This window comes from Chelonia mydas, chromosome 17 (genome assembly GCF_015237465.2).
Source record: "Chelonia mydas isolate rCheMyd1 chromosome 17, rCheMyd1.pri.v2, whole genome shotgun sequence".
Lineage (NCBI taxonomy): Eukaryota > Metazoa > Chordata > Testudines > Cheloniidae > Chelonia > Chelonia mydas.
Window position 1 is genome coordinate 12520172 of NC_051257.2, and position 12791 is coordinate 12532962.

General features: G+C 49.8%; 1 protein-coding gene across 1 annotated transcript in view; it reads right to left on the reverse strand.

Moving 5' to 3' along the window:
- The window catches only part of LRRC75A (leucine rich repeat containing 75A), a 185195-nt gene extending 178005 nt beyond the window's left edge, over window positions 1–7190 (reverse strand). Inside the window, exon 1 of the mRNA XM_007054207.4 lies at window positions 5933–7190. Coding sequence (XP_007054269.1) covers window positions 5933–6202 — 270 coding nt within the window. The 5' untranslated portion in view covers window positions 6203–7190. The remainder of the gene's footprint in view (window positions 1–5932) is intronic.
- Window positions 7191–12791: the final 5601 nt, after the last annotated feature.

Below are 12791 nucleotides of genomic sequence, written 5' to 3' on the forward strand. Positions count from 1 at the left end.
GAGGATTTCCGCTCCATCCCCAGACACATCTCCGTAAAGCTCTCCTGGATGTACTCCCAAAGCCCTTGCAAAAGGTTTCTGGGGAGGGCAGCCTTATTCCGTCCTCCATGGTAGGACACTTTACCACGCCAGGCCAGTAGCACATAGTCGGGAACCACTGTAGAACAAAGCATTGCATCGCATGGTCCCGGTGTTTGCTGGCATTCAAACAACATCCGTTCTTTATCTCTCTGTGTTACCCTCAGGAGAGTGATATCATTCATGGTCACCTGGTTGAAATAGGGTGGTTTTAGTAAGCGGACATTCAGAGATGCCCATTCCTACTGGGCTGTTTGCCTGTGGCTGAACTGTTTCCCCTCTGTAAGCCACGCGGTGGGGGGGAGGGGTAAAGCCATCATCCCAGAGAATTGGGTGTGCGGGGGGGGGGGGGAAGGGGGGTTACTTGGGTTTCTGCTGCACGTGAACCCAGAAACCGCAGCCCCTCCTTTTAAATTGCCAACCCATTGTTAATGGCCAACCCAACGGCTACTTCGCACGGCAAATGAGGGCGCTGCTGTTTGAAACCATTCCCACATGTTATGAAGGTTAAAGAAGCCAAAAGACTGTCGCTTACCATGGTTGCCTGCAAGCCGAATTCTGCTGCCCGGCCCTGCGTGAGTGATCTCTCACACCAAACTGGCATACCCTCAATAAGAGGCAAAATACGACCTTGTAATGAAAGCACATGTGCTGTGTAATATTAACAGCAAGGTTTACCGTGAAAGAGTGTACCCATTGTTCTATAAAATGTATCTTTTTAACACTCTCCCTTTTTTTTTTTCCCTCCACCAGCTGCATATGTTTCTCCTTCCCAGAGGCTAGTGAAGATTAGAAGGCGAAAAAAACACGCTCACAATGAAATGTTCTCTGACCTCATGCTGTCCTCCCACACTGACAGAGCACAGCAAAATACATGGAGGCAGACAATCTCACTGTGCAGGAAAACACAATATGACTGCAAGGAGAGGGGGCGGGCTGAAGATGGTAGGTGGCGTCAGCTTGCTGAAAGAAGGCAGGAGTCAATGCTCAGGCTGCTGGAGGAACAAACTCATATGCTCCAGCGTATGGTTGAGCTGCAGGAAAGGCAGCAGGAGCACAGACTGCCGCTACAGCCCCTGTATAACCAACTGCCCTCCTCACCAGGTTCCATAGCCTCCTCACCCAGACGCCCAAGAACGAGGTGAGGGGGGGCCTCTGGCCACCCAGCCACTCCACCCCAGAGGATTGCCCAAGCAATAGAAGGCTGGCATTCAATAAGTTTTAAAGTGCTGTGTGTCCTTGTCCTTCCCTCCTCCACCACCCCACCCGGTGCTTCCCTCCTCCACCACCCCTCCCGGGCTACCTTGGCAGTTATCCCCCTATTTGTGTGATGAATAAATACAGAATGCATAAATGTGAAGCAACAATGACTTTATTGCTTCTGCAAACAGTGATTGAAGGAGGGAGGGGAGGGTGCTTAGCTTACAAGAAAGTAGAGTGAACCTGGGGAGGGTTTCCATCAAGGAGAAACAAACAGAACTTTCACACTGTAGCCTGGCCATTCCTGAAACTGGTTTTCAAAGCCTCTCTGATGCACACTGCACCCTCCTGTACTCTTCTAACCGCCCTGGTGTCTGGCTGTGCGTAATCAGCAGCCAGGCGATTTGCCTCAACCTCCCACCCCGCCATAAATGTCTCCTCCTTACTCTCACAGATATTGTGGAGCACACAGCAAGCAGTAATAACAACGGGAATGTTGGTTTCGCTGAGGTCTAACCATGTCAGTAAACTGCACCAGCGCGCTTTTAAATGCCCAAATGCACATTCTACCACCATTCTGCACTTGCTCAGCCTATAGTTGAACAGCTCCTGACTACTGTCCAGGGTGCCTGTGTATGGCTTCATGAGCCATGGCATTAAGGGGTAGGCTGGGTCCTTAAGGATAACTATAGGCATTTCAACATCCCCAACCATTATTTTCTGGTCTGGAAAGTAAGTCCCTTGCTGCAGCTGTTGAAACAGATCAGAGTTCCTGAAGATGCAAGCGTCATGTACCTTTCCCAGCCATCTCACGTTGATGTTGGTAAAAAGTCCCTTGTGATCCACCAGTGCTTGCAGCACCATTGAAAAGTACCCCTTTTGGTTTATGTACTCACTGCCTTGGTGCTCCGGTGCCAAGATAGGGATATGGGTTCCGTCTACTGCCCCACCACAGTTAGGGAATCCCATTGCAGCAAAGCCAACCACTATGACCTGCACATTTCCCAGAGTCACTACCCTTGATAGCAGCAGCTCAGTGATTGCGTCAGTTACCTGCATCACAGCAGCCCCCACAGTAGATTTGCCCACTCCAAATTGATTCCCGACTGACCGGTAGCTGTCTGGCGTTGCAAGCTTCCACAGGGCTATCGCCACTCGCTTCTCAACTGTGAGGGCTACTCATCTTGGTATTCTTGCGCTTCAGGGCAGGGGAAAGCAAGTCACAAAGTTCCATGAAAATGCCCTTACTCATGTGAAAGTTTCGCAGCCACTGGGAATCGTCCCAGACCTGCAACACGATGTGGTCCCATCATTCTGTGCTTGTTTCCCGGGCCCAGAATCAGCGTTCCATGCCATGAACCTGCCCAACTGACACCACGATGTGCACACTGCAGGGGCCCGTACTTCGTGAGAAGTCTATGTTCATGTCCTCATTACTCTCGTCACCGCGCTGCAGTCGCCTCCTCCTCGCCTGGTTTCGCTTTTCTTGCAGGTTATGGTTCTGCATATCCTGCTGGATAATGCGCGCGGTGTTTATAGTGCTCATAATTGCCGCGGTGATCTGAGCGGGCTCCATGTTCCCAGTCCTATGGTGTCTGCGCTGAAAAAAGGCGCGAAACGATTGTCTGCCATTGCTCTGACGGAGGGAGGGGTGACTGACAACATGGTTTACAGGGTTGGCTTACATGGAATTAAAATCAACAAAGGGAGTGGCTTTGCATCAAGGAGAAACAGAATGGCCCCCTCAAGGATAGAACTCAAAACCCCGGGTTTAGCAGGCCGTTGATTTCACGGAGGGAGGGAGGAAGGGGGGGGGAGAAAATGAATACAAAACAAATCTGGTCTATTTCTTGTTTTGATCCACTTCATCTATCTTTATACATCTTGCTGGCAGCAGACGGTGCAGTATGACTGCTAGCCATCGTCATCTCCTGGGTGCTCGGCAGAAGACGGTGCAGTATGACTGCTGGCCATCGTCGTCTCCTGGCTGCTCATTAGAAGACAGTGCAGTACGACTGCTGGCAGGACTGAATCGCCATGAGACGAAACTTAAAAGGGAAATGACCTGGCTGAATCACTCCCATGTTTGCCCAGGCACCCCGACCGACCTCACCGAGGCCGGCTAAAAGAGCGCCTTGGAGTACGGCGACGACGGCTACCAGTCATACTGCATCGTCTGCTCCCAAAAGGCAATGAGCTGCTGCTGTGTAGCGATGCAGTACCGCACCTGCCAGCACCCAGGAGACATACGGTGACGGTGAGCTGAGCGGGCTCCATACTTGCCGCGGTATGGCGTCTGCACGGGTAAGCCAGGAAAAAAGGCACAAAACGATTGTCAGCCGTTGCTTTCACGGAGGGAGGGAGGGAGGTAAGGGGGGCCTGACAATATGTACCCAGAACCACCCGCGACAATGTTCTTGCCCCATCAGGCACCGGGATTTCTACCCAGAATTCAAATGGGCGGTGGAGACTGCGGGAACTGTGGGATAGCCACCCACAGTGCAACGCTCCGGAAGTCGACGGTTGCCTCGGTACTGTGGATGACTCCGCCGACTAAATGCACTTAGAGCATGTGTGTGGGAGGACACACAATCGACTGTATAAAAACACTTTCTACAAAACTGACTTCTATAAATTTGACCTAATTTCATAGTGTAGACATACCCTAAGACAGCTACAAGTCACACAACCTGCCTTCTTGGCTTCAAAGGGAAATGCCTCTCCAGCAGATGCCAGTGAAAGGGACGGAAAACAACAACAGGACAAAAAAAAGAAAGGCAGAAAACAACACAGAACAAGAGGAGAAAGGGTGCATTTTTACACAGAAGAACCCACACACACACACTCACAACAATTCTAGGGAATAAGAGGAAGCTACTGCCGTACAGAGAAAACCTGAGCAACTTTCCCTTAGGTGGCACTGATCACTCCCATTGCAAAGTACATCTTGTCTATGCGTCTTGCAGACCTCAAGAAACAAAGACCTTAGAAACAAATCCAGTTTGGTGTGGATAGGTCCGTTTTCACTTTCATCTTGAAAACTGATTAGCACATCACTTCCATAAAACAAAAAGTCTCAAAAGTTCCCATAGCACTTTGATCTTTTATTGTCACCCGATACCTCAGGAAATTGTGAACCAGTTTACAGACCAATTTGTTTCCTTTTAAGAATTCCCCAAACCAGGGTCAGCCCCACTATGGCCTTTTACTTCTGAAGCCACTCTTCTTTCTGCTTTTGTTTCAGTGCCCCAGAGCAGTGGCTCTCAACCAGAGGTACGTACCCCTGGGGGTTCGCAGAGGTCTTCCAGGGGATACATCAGCTCATCTAGATAATTGCCTAATTTTTCAAAAGGCTGCATAAAAAGCACTAGCAAAGTCAGTACAAACTAAAATTTCATACAATGACTTGTTTATACTGCTCTTAGACCATACACAGAAATAGAAGTACAATATTTATATTCCAATGGATTTATTTTATAATTCTATGGTCAAAATGAGAAAGTCAGCAATAGTGCGCTGTGCCACTTTTGTATTTTTATGTCTGATTTTGTAAGCAAGTTGTTTTTAAGTGAAGTGAAATTTGGTGGTACAGTAGCCTGAAAAGATTGAGAGCCACTGCCCCAGAGGACAGAGAACATTGCTCTCTGCCTGTCTTTTCACTTGCTCAAACCAACCTTTGACAGTGCTGTCTCTCAGTTAACACAGTTGAGGGGCACTGGGTAAGAGAGTATATTAATAATTCCCTGTTTGTACATAGCACTTTCCATCCTTAAAGATCCCAAGGTAATTTCTACAAGCCTTAATCAAACAGGAGCAAAATTCCATCAACTGGTATGTAGCAAAAGAGTAAGATATATCCGAAGCTGCCGATTGTTTGTGTTTTTTGTATTGTAAAGAAAGAACTAAGAATCTTTGAGACAAAAGGCTGATAGGTCAAAATACCCAGAGACTTGTGGATGCTTTAAAGAGCTCTTTACACATGAACTTTTGGAAAGTGAAATGGGAACGTCTTACACCAGCCACTCTTATTTTGGACTCCAAAGCTATCACTGGAAGCAATAAAAGAGAGAAAGATGCTTTCTGAAGGCTTCTACGTTGCACCAAGTTTAGTTTGCAAATGAAACAACTGGGTGAAGTCCCAACACTTCTACAAGTTTTTGGACATAACGACCACCCAACAGTTACTGAGTTTCTGAACCCTTGCCCATAAAGTCATGCGATAGAAGCTCGAACTGGAGAAGCTGCGTTACAGATTACCCAGTCCATGCCACTTACCAAGGAGAGATTGCTTCCCATTTATTAGCATTTAATCCTGTCTAGTTTTAAATGAAAAGGAGGACTTGTGGCACCTTAGAGACTAACACATTTATTTGAGCATAAGCTTTCGTGAGCTACAGCTCACTTCATCGGATGTAGCTCACGAAAGCTTATGCTCAAATAAATGTGTTAGTCTCTAAGGTGCCACAAGTCCTCCTTTTCTTTTTGAGGATACAGACTAACACGGCTGCTACTCTGAAACCTAGTTTTAAATGGTTTTCCAATACTTCGTTTGCTAGGATGATCTTTCCCATTTACACCCTCCCCACAGGACCCTATGCTGGACCCCAACCTTGTTTCCAGCCTATGCTCCAACCTCCAGAGCCTCCTCACTCACCTGTCGCAGGTGTTTCAGCAGCTCAGTCGCCTCCTCCTGTTTCCCTTGCTTCACTAGCAGCAGCATGTCCTGGATCATACAGATCCGCCGGTGATAAGGGGGCACGTTCCCTCCACTCTTCCCAAACTTATCACTGGACTTCACCATGAAGGAAGCTAGGAAGTCTCCCCGGTCCCTAGCTGGCATCTTCTTGCGGGAGCCTGGATTGTGTGACTGGGGGCTCTCCCCTGCACCGGGAGGCTGGCATCCTTTGGTCTGCTTGGTGCCCATGGTATAGCCAAGCCACCAGGAGCCTCACCCGAAACGCCTCCCCTGGGCTTCATGCAACAGCATTTGGTCTCGGTAGCCCCTGGCGGGAAGCGAGGCGGCTGGGCAGCTCCAAGGCAGGGTGCCCTCTCTGTGCCCGCCTCAGTGGACGTGCAGACCCCCAGCACTCGGAGGGTCGCCCCCGCAGGGACGCAGAGCTGGCCGGCTTCCTTCACCAGACAGAAATACAACCGGCATCGTCCCTCATTGCTGCCAGCCGGGAAAAAAACAAAACAAAAACCCCACAGGATTGGAAACAAAATCCCGGGAGCTTCTTACCAACGGCCCCAGAGCACCCCAGTGGCCAGGGGCGGGGGGCTGGCCCCAGGGCTCATGGCAATACTCGGCGGCTTCTCCCCCACGGAGAGCTGGGCACAGCCCGCAGCCCCACGGGCACGAGCCAAGCCGCGAACGCCGCTTCCCCGGGACCGGGGGAGACGCTGCGGACACGCCGCCCGGCTCCGGGCCGCGGGGTGGTGCGGCTGAGAGCCGTCAGCCCCCGCCCATCCTGCCAGGCCCCCCGCGCTGCCCCGGGGCTGGCTCAGTCCTGGCTCCCGGGCTGCGGGGCGCCGCTCCCCATCTCGGCCGGGCCGGAGCCGCCGGGCGCCCGCTCTAGCGGCGGCTGCAACTTCGGGGGACCTGTTGCATGCCCCCGAACAAAGGCGGCGGGCGGGGGCGCCCCCCCTCCGGCAGGAATCAAGCCCGGGCACCCGCCGGGGCTCCGCAGGGCGCGGCCAGGCGGGGTCCCCGGCCCCCGCCCGGGGCAGGGCGCAGCTCGCTGGGGGACGGAGCCAGGCTGGGGCCGGCCGCTGCACCGCCCGCCGCCGGGAGGAGGAGGGAGGGCTCGGCGCGCCGGGGCCGGTCTGCGGGAGGAAGCGGGAGCCGGACGGGCTCCTCCTGGCTCCGGCTCCGGCTCTCCCCCTGCTGCCCGGCTGGCTGCGCTGCAGCGGGGAGCGAGCGCCGAGCCCCGGGCTGCTCCCCGCGGGGCGGCGGCGGCGGGCGAGAGCCGCGGCCCCGGGGCCAGCCTCCTCCCGGCGCTCCCTGGGACCCGAGAGCGGCCCGCCTCGCCCGCCCGGGGAGCCCCCTGCACGCTGGGGGGGTCCGCTGCGGGAACCGCTCCCCCCCGGGGCGGAGGTAGGAGTTGTCGAGAGCCCGCAGGCTGCTCCCTGGCCAGGGGCTGAGCAGTCAGGGCAGGGGAGGCGGTTTCAAGCATTAAAGCAAAGGGAAGCAAAAGACAGAAGGCCGTGAAGGGGATTTAATAAATAATAATAATAATTATTATTATTATTTCCAACGACCCAGCCACGCTTTCCAAACCCAAACAGGTACCTCCCTTCCCGGGCTGGAGCCCCCTTGCCTGCCAGTTTCTATCATTTATCCCACAAGGATCAGTTCTCGCTCTGGTCCTAGTCAAGATCTACATGCACCCAGGCCGGGCACTGGTCAGACAACAGGGACTCGAGCTCTACCTCGGTGACACAGCTCTACCTATCCTTCACCACCTGCAATCACACCACCACCACCACCCCCAACATGGCCCAGGGCTTGGAGGAGATCAGCAAAGGGCTGGCGCTGAACCCAGGCAAGAGAGAGGTGATGCTAATGGGCAGAGGAAAGTATTTTGAGGCATTTGCAGCCACGGCCCAGTCTCCTTTGCCTGAAGGTTCACACCTACAACTGGTCAATTGAGGCAGTAGTCCAGGAGGCTCCTGACTTCCTCGCGGATGCTGAGCTCTCAGCATTACACACCGATGCAGCTATGTTTCTACCATCTCCAGCTGGCTCGGAGACGCCTTCCCATCCTGGCAAACGATGACCTGGCCTCAGTTATTCACGTCTTCGTCCGTTCTCGGCTAGACCGCAGCCGTCCAGTATGCCTGGGCATGGGGCCGTCAGCACTGTGGAAACTCCACGCAGTACAGACTGCTGCAGAGCATCTCCTCAGCTGCACTGGCTCCCATGAGCACAGCCAGCCTGGCCTCCACTCACACCTGGGGCTTTCCATCGAATATCAACTCAGGTTCACGGTCCCCAGCCTTATCGTCAAGGGATTCAATGGCCTGGGCCCAAGGTATCTAAAGACCGACTTAACCCCAGGATAAAGAGTGTGGTTGCCAACTGTGCTCCTCTTCCACAACAGAGCTCTCTACAAGAAGGGTAAGGCTCGTCTGCGCAGGAGACCAAACTCTCCTGGAGGCCAGCCCAAGACTGTCAAATGAACTTCCGCAGGAACTGAGCACCATCACAAACCTCACCACCTTCCATTCGAAAGGCAAGATGCATTTCTTTGACCTTGCTTTCCCCAATATATTACTACAAAACAAAACAAAAAAACCTACTCCTCTGCACACACGTCTCTCCCTGGGAGGGTTAACTTCAACAAGACTCCTTGTGGCCATAGCCCATACAGGGATCTGACAGTATGGTCCCCTCAAAGTCTAAACCTGCCGGGACAATGCATCAAAAAAAAGTGTACTTTGTTGCTTTCTTTGACACCTGTAGTTTAGTTTTGAATTCTTTACAATAATACAGTCAGGCCATGCTAGGAAATGCACCGTAGTATAGTTTATAAAAATCACAGTGTCATAGTAAAGCGAGACTTCACATCCATATTTGCTATTAAATCTAGAGGTTGGGGAGAGGCAGCCAAATTTTGAATAGGGATTATAGAACATGTGGGCAAGTGATATAGGAACGAACAAGATTCTTCTCCCATCTCTTTGTCTGAACCTCCCTTGGCCCAGAGAGCTGGATTCTAATCCTACAAGCCGGTGTGCACAAGCAGAACCCTACAGGGAGCCTCCTTACTAACCTAGAGCTGGTTCCTGCCCCACTGTCATCAATAGGAGCAGAGCGTCTAGACACAAAACTTGCCATTGTTGGATAGTTTTCCCCATATGAATGAACTGAGCCCAATTACTGTTTGTTGAGCGACAACAGTCTGCCCAGCCCTGTCAATACATAGCCTCTCTTTGTAACACAAACTAGCAGCCAAGAGATTTCAGGCCCTGAATGCTCTGGCTTGACCCAGAGGATGGTCCCATTTCAGTCCATGTTCCTTACTGAAGGCTATAGAACCATTAGCTTCTTTCTGCACGGAAGATAAATCTATTGTAAATTGAGAAGTCAGCAAGCCAGTATCAGCTCATCACGCTGTAGAATATAGGAAATGAGCGCGGGAGAGAGAAAAAACACAACACTGAGGTTGAGATCCAGGGCTCCTCTGAACTACAGAATTTCAAATGAGAAGTCAAGAGCAGCATGCCATGCATTATGCTCAGAGAAGTCAGCAGGGCCGGACAAGCCTTTTCCAGAGAGATGCTTTCGACTGGAGTAGAGGGTCTTGTCAGAAATTAAAGTGTCCCCAACCAAAAATAAATGGTACAGGCTCTGCTGCATTTCTTGTTAAATGAACCAATGCTTGGTGAAAAGGTCTTGCACTGATGGCCCAGGAGACCGATTAGCCACAAAACGGGTACAGCCTGGCCTAGCTGCAACTCAGGCTTCCAGTGCCAACACATTGCCTCAACCCTGAATCTGGAGGGACCAGATAACAGATCAGGCCCAGAGATCCTGCTATGTGCACAGGCCCACATCTGTGCCTGGTGTTTTACTACAAGTAGACGTTACCCTGCCAGTGGGAGATCCTTTCACCACAACTTCTTCTTCTATTCTGTTCCATGGGCAGAATCAGCCATTTAAAGATCCAGTCTCTTTATAGGTTACTCTCTTGATTCTCATAACATGCTAAACAAAGGATAGAGATAGGTTTCAGAGTGGTAGCCGTGTTAGTCTGTATCAGCAAAACGAACGAGGAGTACTTGTGGCACCTTATAGACTAACACATTTATTTGGGCATAAGCTTTCGTGGGCTAAAACCCACTTCATTGGATGCATGCAGTGGAAAATACAGTAGGAAGATATAGATATACACAGAGAAAATGAAAAAAGGGTGTTGCCATACCAACTCTAACAAGACTAATCAATTAAGGTGGGCTATTTTCAGCAGGAGAAATTTTCTCCTGCTCATAATAGCCCACCTTAATTGATTAGTCTCGTTAGAGTTGGTATGGCAACACCCTTTTTTCATTTTCTCTGAGTATATATAACTTGCTACTGTATTTTCCACTGCATGCATCCAATGAAGTGGGTTTTAGCCCACGAAAGCTTATGCCCAAATAAATGTGTTAGTCTCTAAAGTGCCACAAGTACTCCTCGTTCGTTTTTTTGTTTGTTTGTTTTTTAAAAGGATAGAGAAAGGCAAGACACCCAGTGGGCCAGATTTTCAGAGATCAATCCTGTAATTGCTAGGGTTCATTGGCCACATGCATGAACAATATTCAGTTAGTGTGTGTGGTATTTTCTATACACTCGAATTGTGCCCAAATGTGCACATGCAACTGAGAGTGCCTATCCGTAAAAAATATATATCTGACTCTCTCTCTCATTGGGAGCCACATATACCCTGCAGTCCTCAGCAGGCCTGATCTTTCTTTGTACCTGTCTGACTGACGATATATTCTGCTATTCACTGATTATATGTCCTAAGCCAATGAGAGATTTTTCTAAGTACAGCTGACTATATCCAGGTGTGCAAACTGCAAGCTAGTCAGCATTTCCATAGGAGAGCTTTCTGGCTTGTTAATGTGCCTCAGGAGATCTGGCACTGGGGATTTACTAGTTAGAAAAGCCCAGGATTCAAAAAGGACTTAAAAATTTCAATACCGAGACTATGGAAGAAAACTCACTGGTTAGACTTTTGTCCAGCTCAAACCCTGGATCCGCCTCCCTCCACGTGCTGAGGAAGTTCATATCCAGGTCTACACTCTGCAGCCGGTCTCTCTCTAACGACCTGAGCCAAAAATCCAGAATCTAAAATTCCCTTAGACTTCAAGGACATTTGGATGCAGATGAGAATTTTGCAGGCCAAGACTCATCACTCGCTGGGAGACGACAGAATCTGGAGCCACAGCATGGAGCATTCTCGATGTTGGTCCACCCTGTAATGGGAATTCGAGACACCCAATTTCCCCACGCACAACAAGCTTTTCATATCCAAACCACCTGGAAAAGGACAGAAGTTAACTGCATTGGATTTTCTTTCCAACCCAGGAAGTTGCCAAGATAGCCAAAACTTGGAAAAAAACCTGAATTGAGAAGTCAGCAAACCAGTATCAGCTCATCACTCTGTAGAGTATAGGAAATGAGAAGGGGAGAGGGGAAAAAAATGAACACTGAGGTTGAGATCCGGGGCTCCTCTGAACTACAGAACTACCCAGTTCAGGAAAGCATCCAAGGTCACAGTGACTTAGCAGCAGAGCCAGGAAGAAAACACCGGTGATGTGGCTACTGTAGCAGACTATTCTGCTGACCAAAATCAGGCGTACGCTAGAAAAAAGATTGTTGGTATAGCATAGCTGTGCTGGCAAAGGGCAAACGCTCCTGGCATGGACCCAATTTATACCGGCAATAGCCAGAATAGCTGCATCGACACTAGGGTTTTTGCCAGTATAAAAAAATACCACTAAGCAACATTACTATAATTGGCAAACGTTTTTAGTGCAGACACGGCCTTATTGTGAGATAATCTTGGGCAAGTCATTTCAATTCTCTGTGTTTCATTTCATTCCTGCAAAACAGGAAGAGTTTTATTATCCACCTTTGTAAAGCACTCTGCACTTTCATTTGATCTCAAAGTATGCTTGTACCCATAATGCACAATATGCTCCTCGTTATCCCATGACGAGAAGCAGCATGCTCTCCTTTCTTCACCCCAGAGGGGAGTTCACTGGGACCATGGGCTGTTCTGAGAACATCTCATTGGTTGCTTACTTACTGAGGCTCGCTAAGGAGAAAACTTAATATTGACCATGCATGAGTCCCCCAAATACACCAGGTAACTTTTACACCTCAGGGAAGCAATAAGCTGTAATAAAAGCGGGTGTTGATTTTTGGCATTGGCAAATGCTATTTAATGATTGATTCTCATCAAAAGAATGAAAAGATTTCTTTTGTTTAGACATCAGGGAGGATTTGTTCAATGCAAGGGGATTTACTGCACTGGGGTAACTCACACTGGCATTTCATAGGGGCTGTGAGGATAAATCCCCGTGCATCAGCTTACTGCTTTCTCTTTCTAGACAAAGTAGGAACTATTCCTCCTCTTCATACGTGCTTAGGTTTAAAAATATGTGTGTTGATTCTTGTCACGAGATACTCCCCGAAGGGGTCGTCCATTGCGTTCCAGTCTCTCAGAGATCATGTAGATGCCGTCTTCTGCAATAGCACAAGTACCCACTGTCCCTGTCCTCCCACATTTCCCAAGCAAAACAAGTCCAAACTTGCAAGCCTCAGAGGAATACAAAAATTGTTTAAGCTGACGGAAGTGATAAATCTTCCCTTCATGTGACTGCTGCAGCTTTTTCCCCACTCAACAATTTAGATGCCGTGTTTATAGAAGCAGAAGGCTCTGTTTACACACTAGCCAGAAGTTGTTTAGACAATTCAAGCTAGCGGCTGAAGCTGCCAGGAAGTCCTTGCTAAATATTTTTGA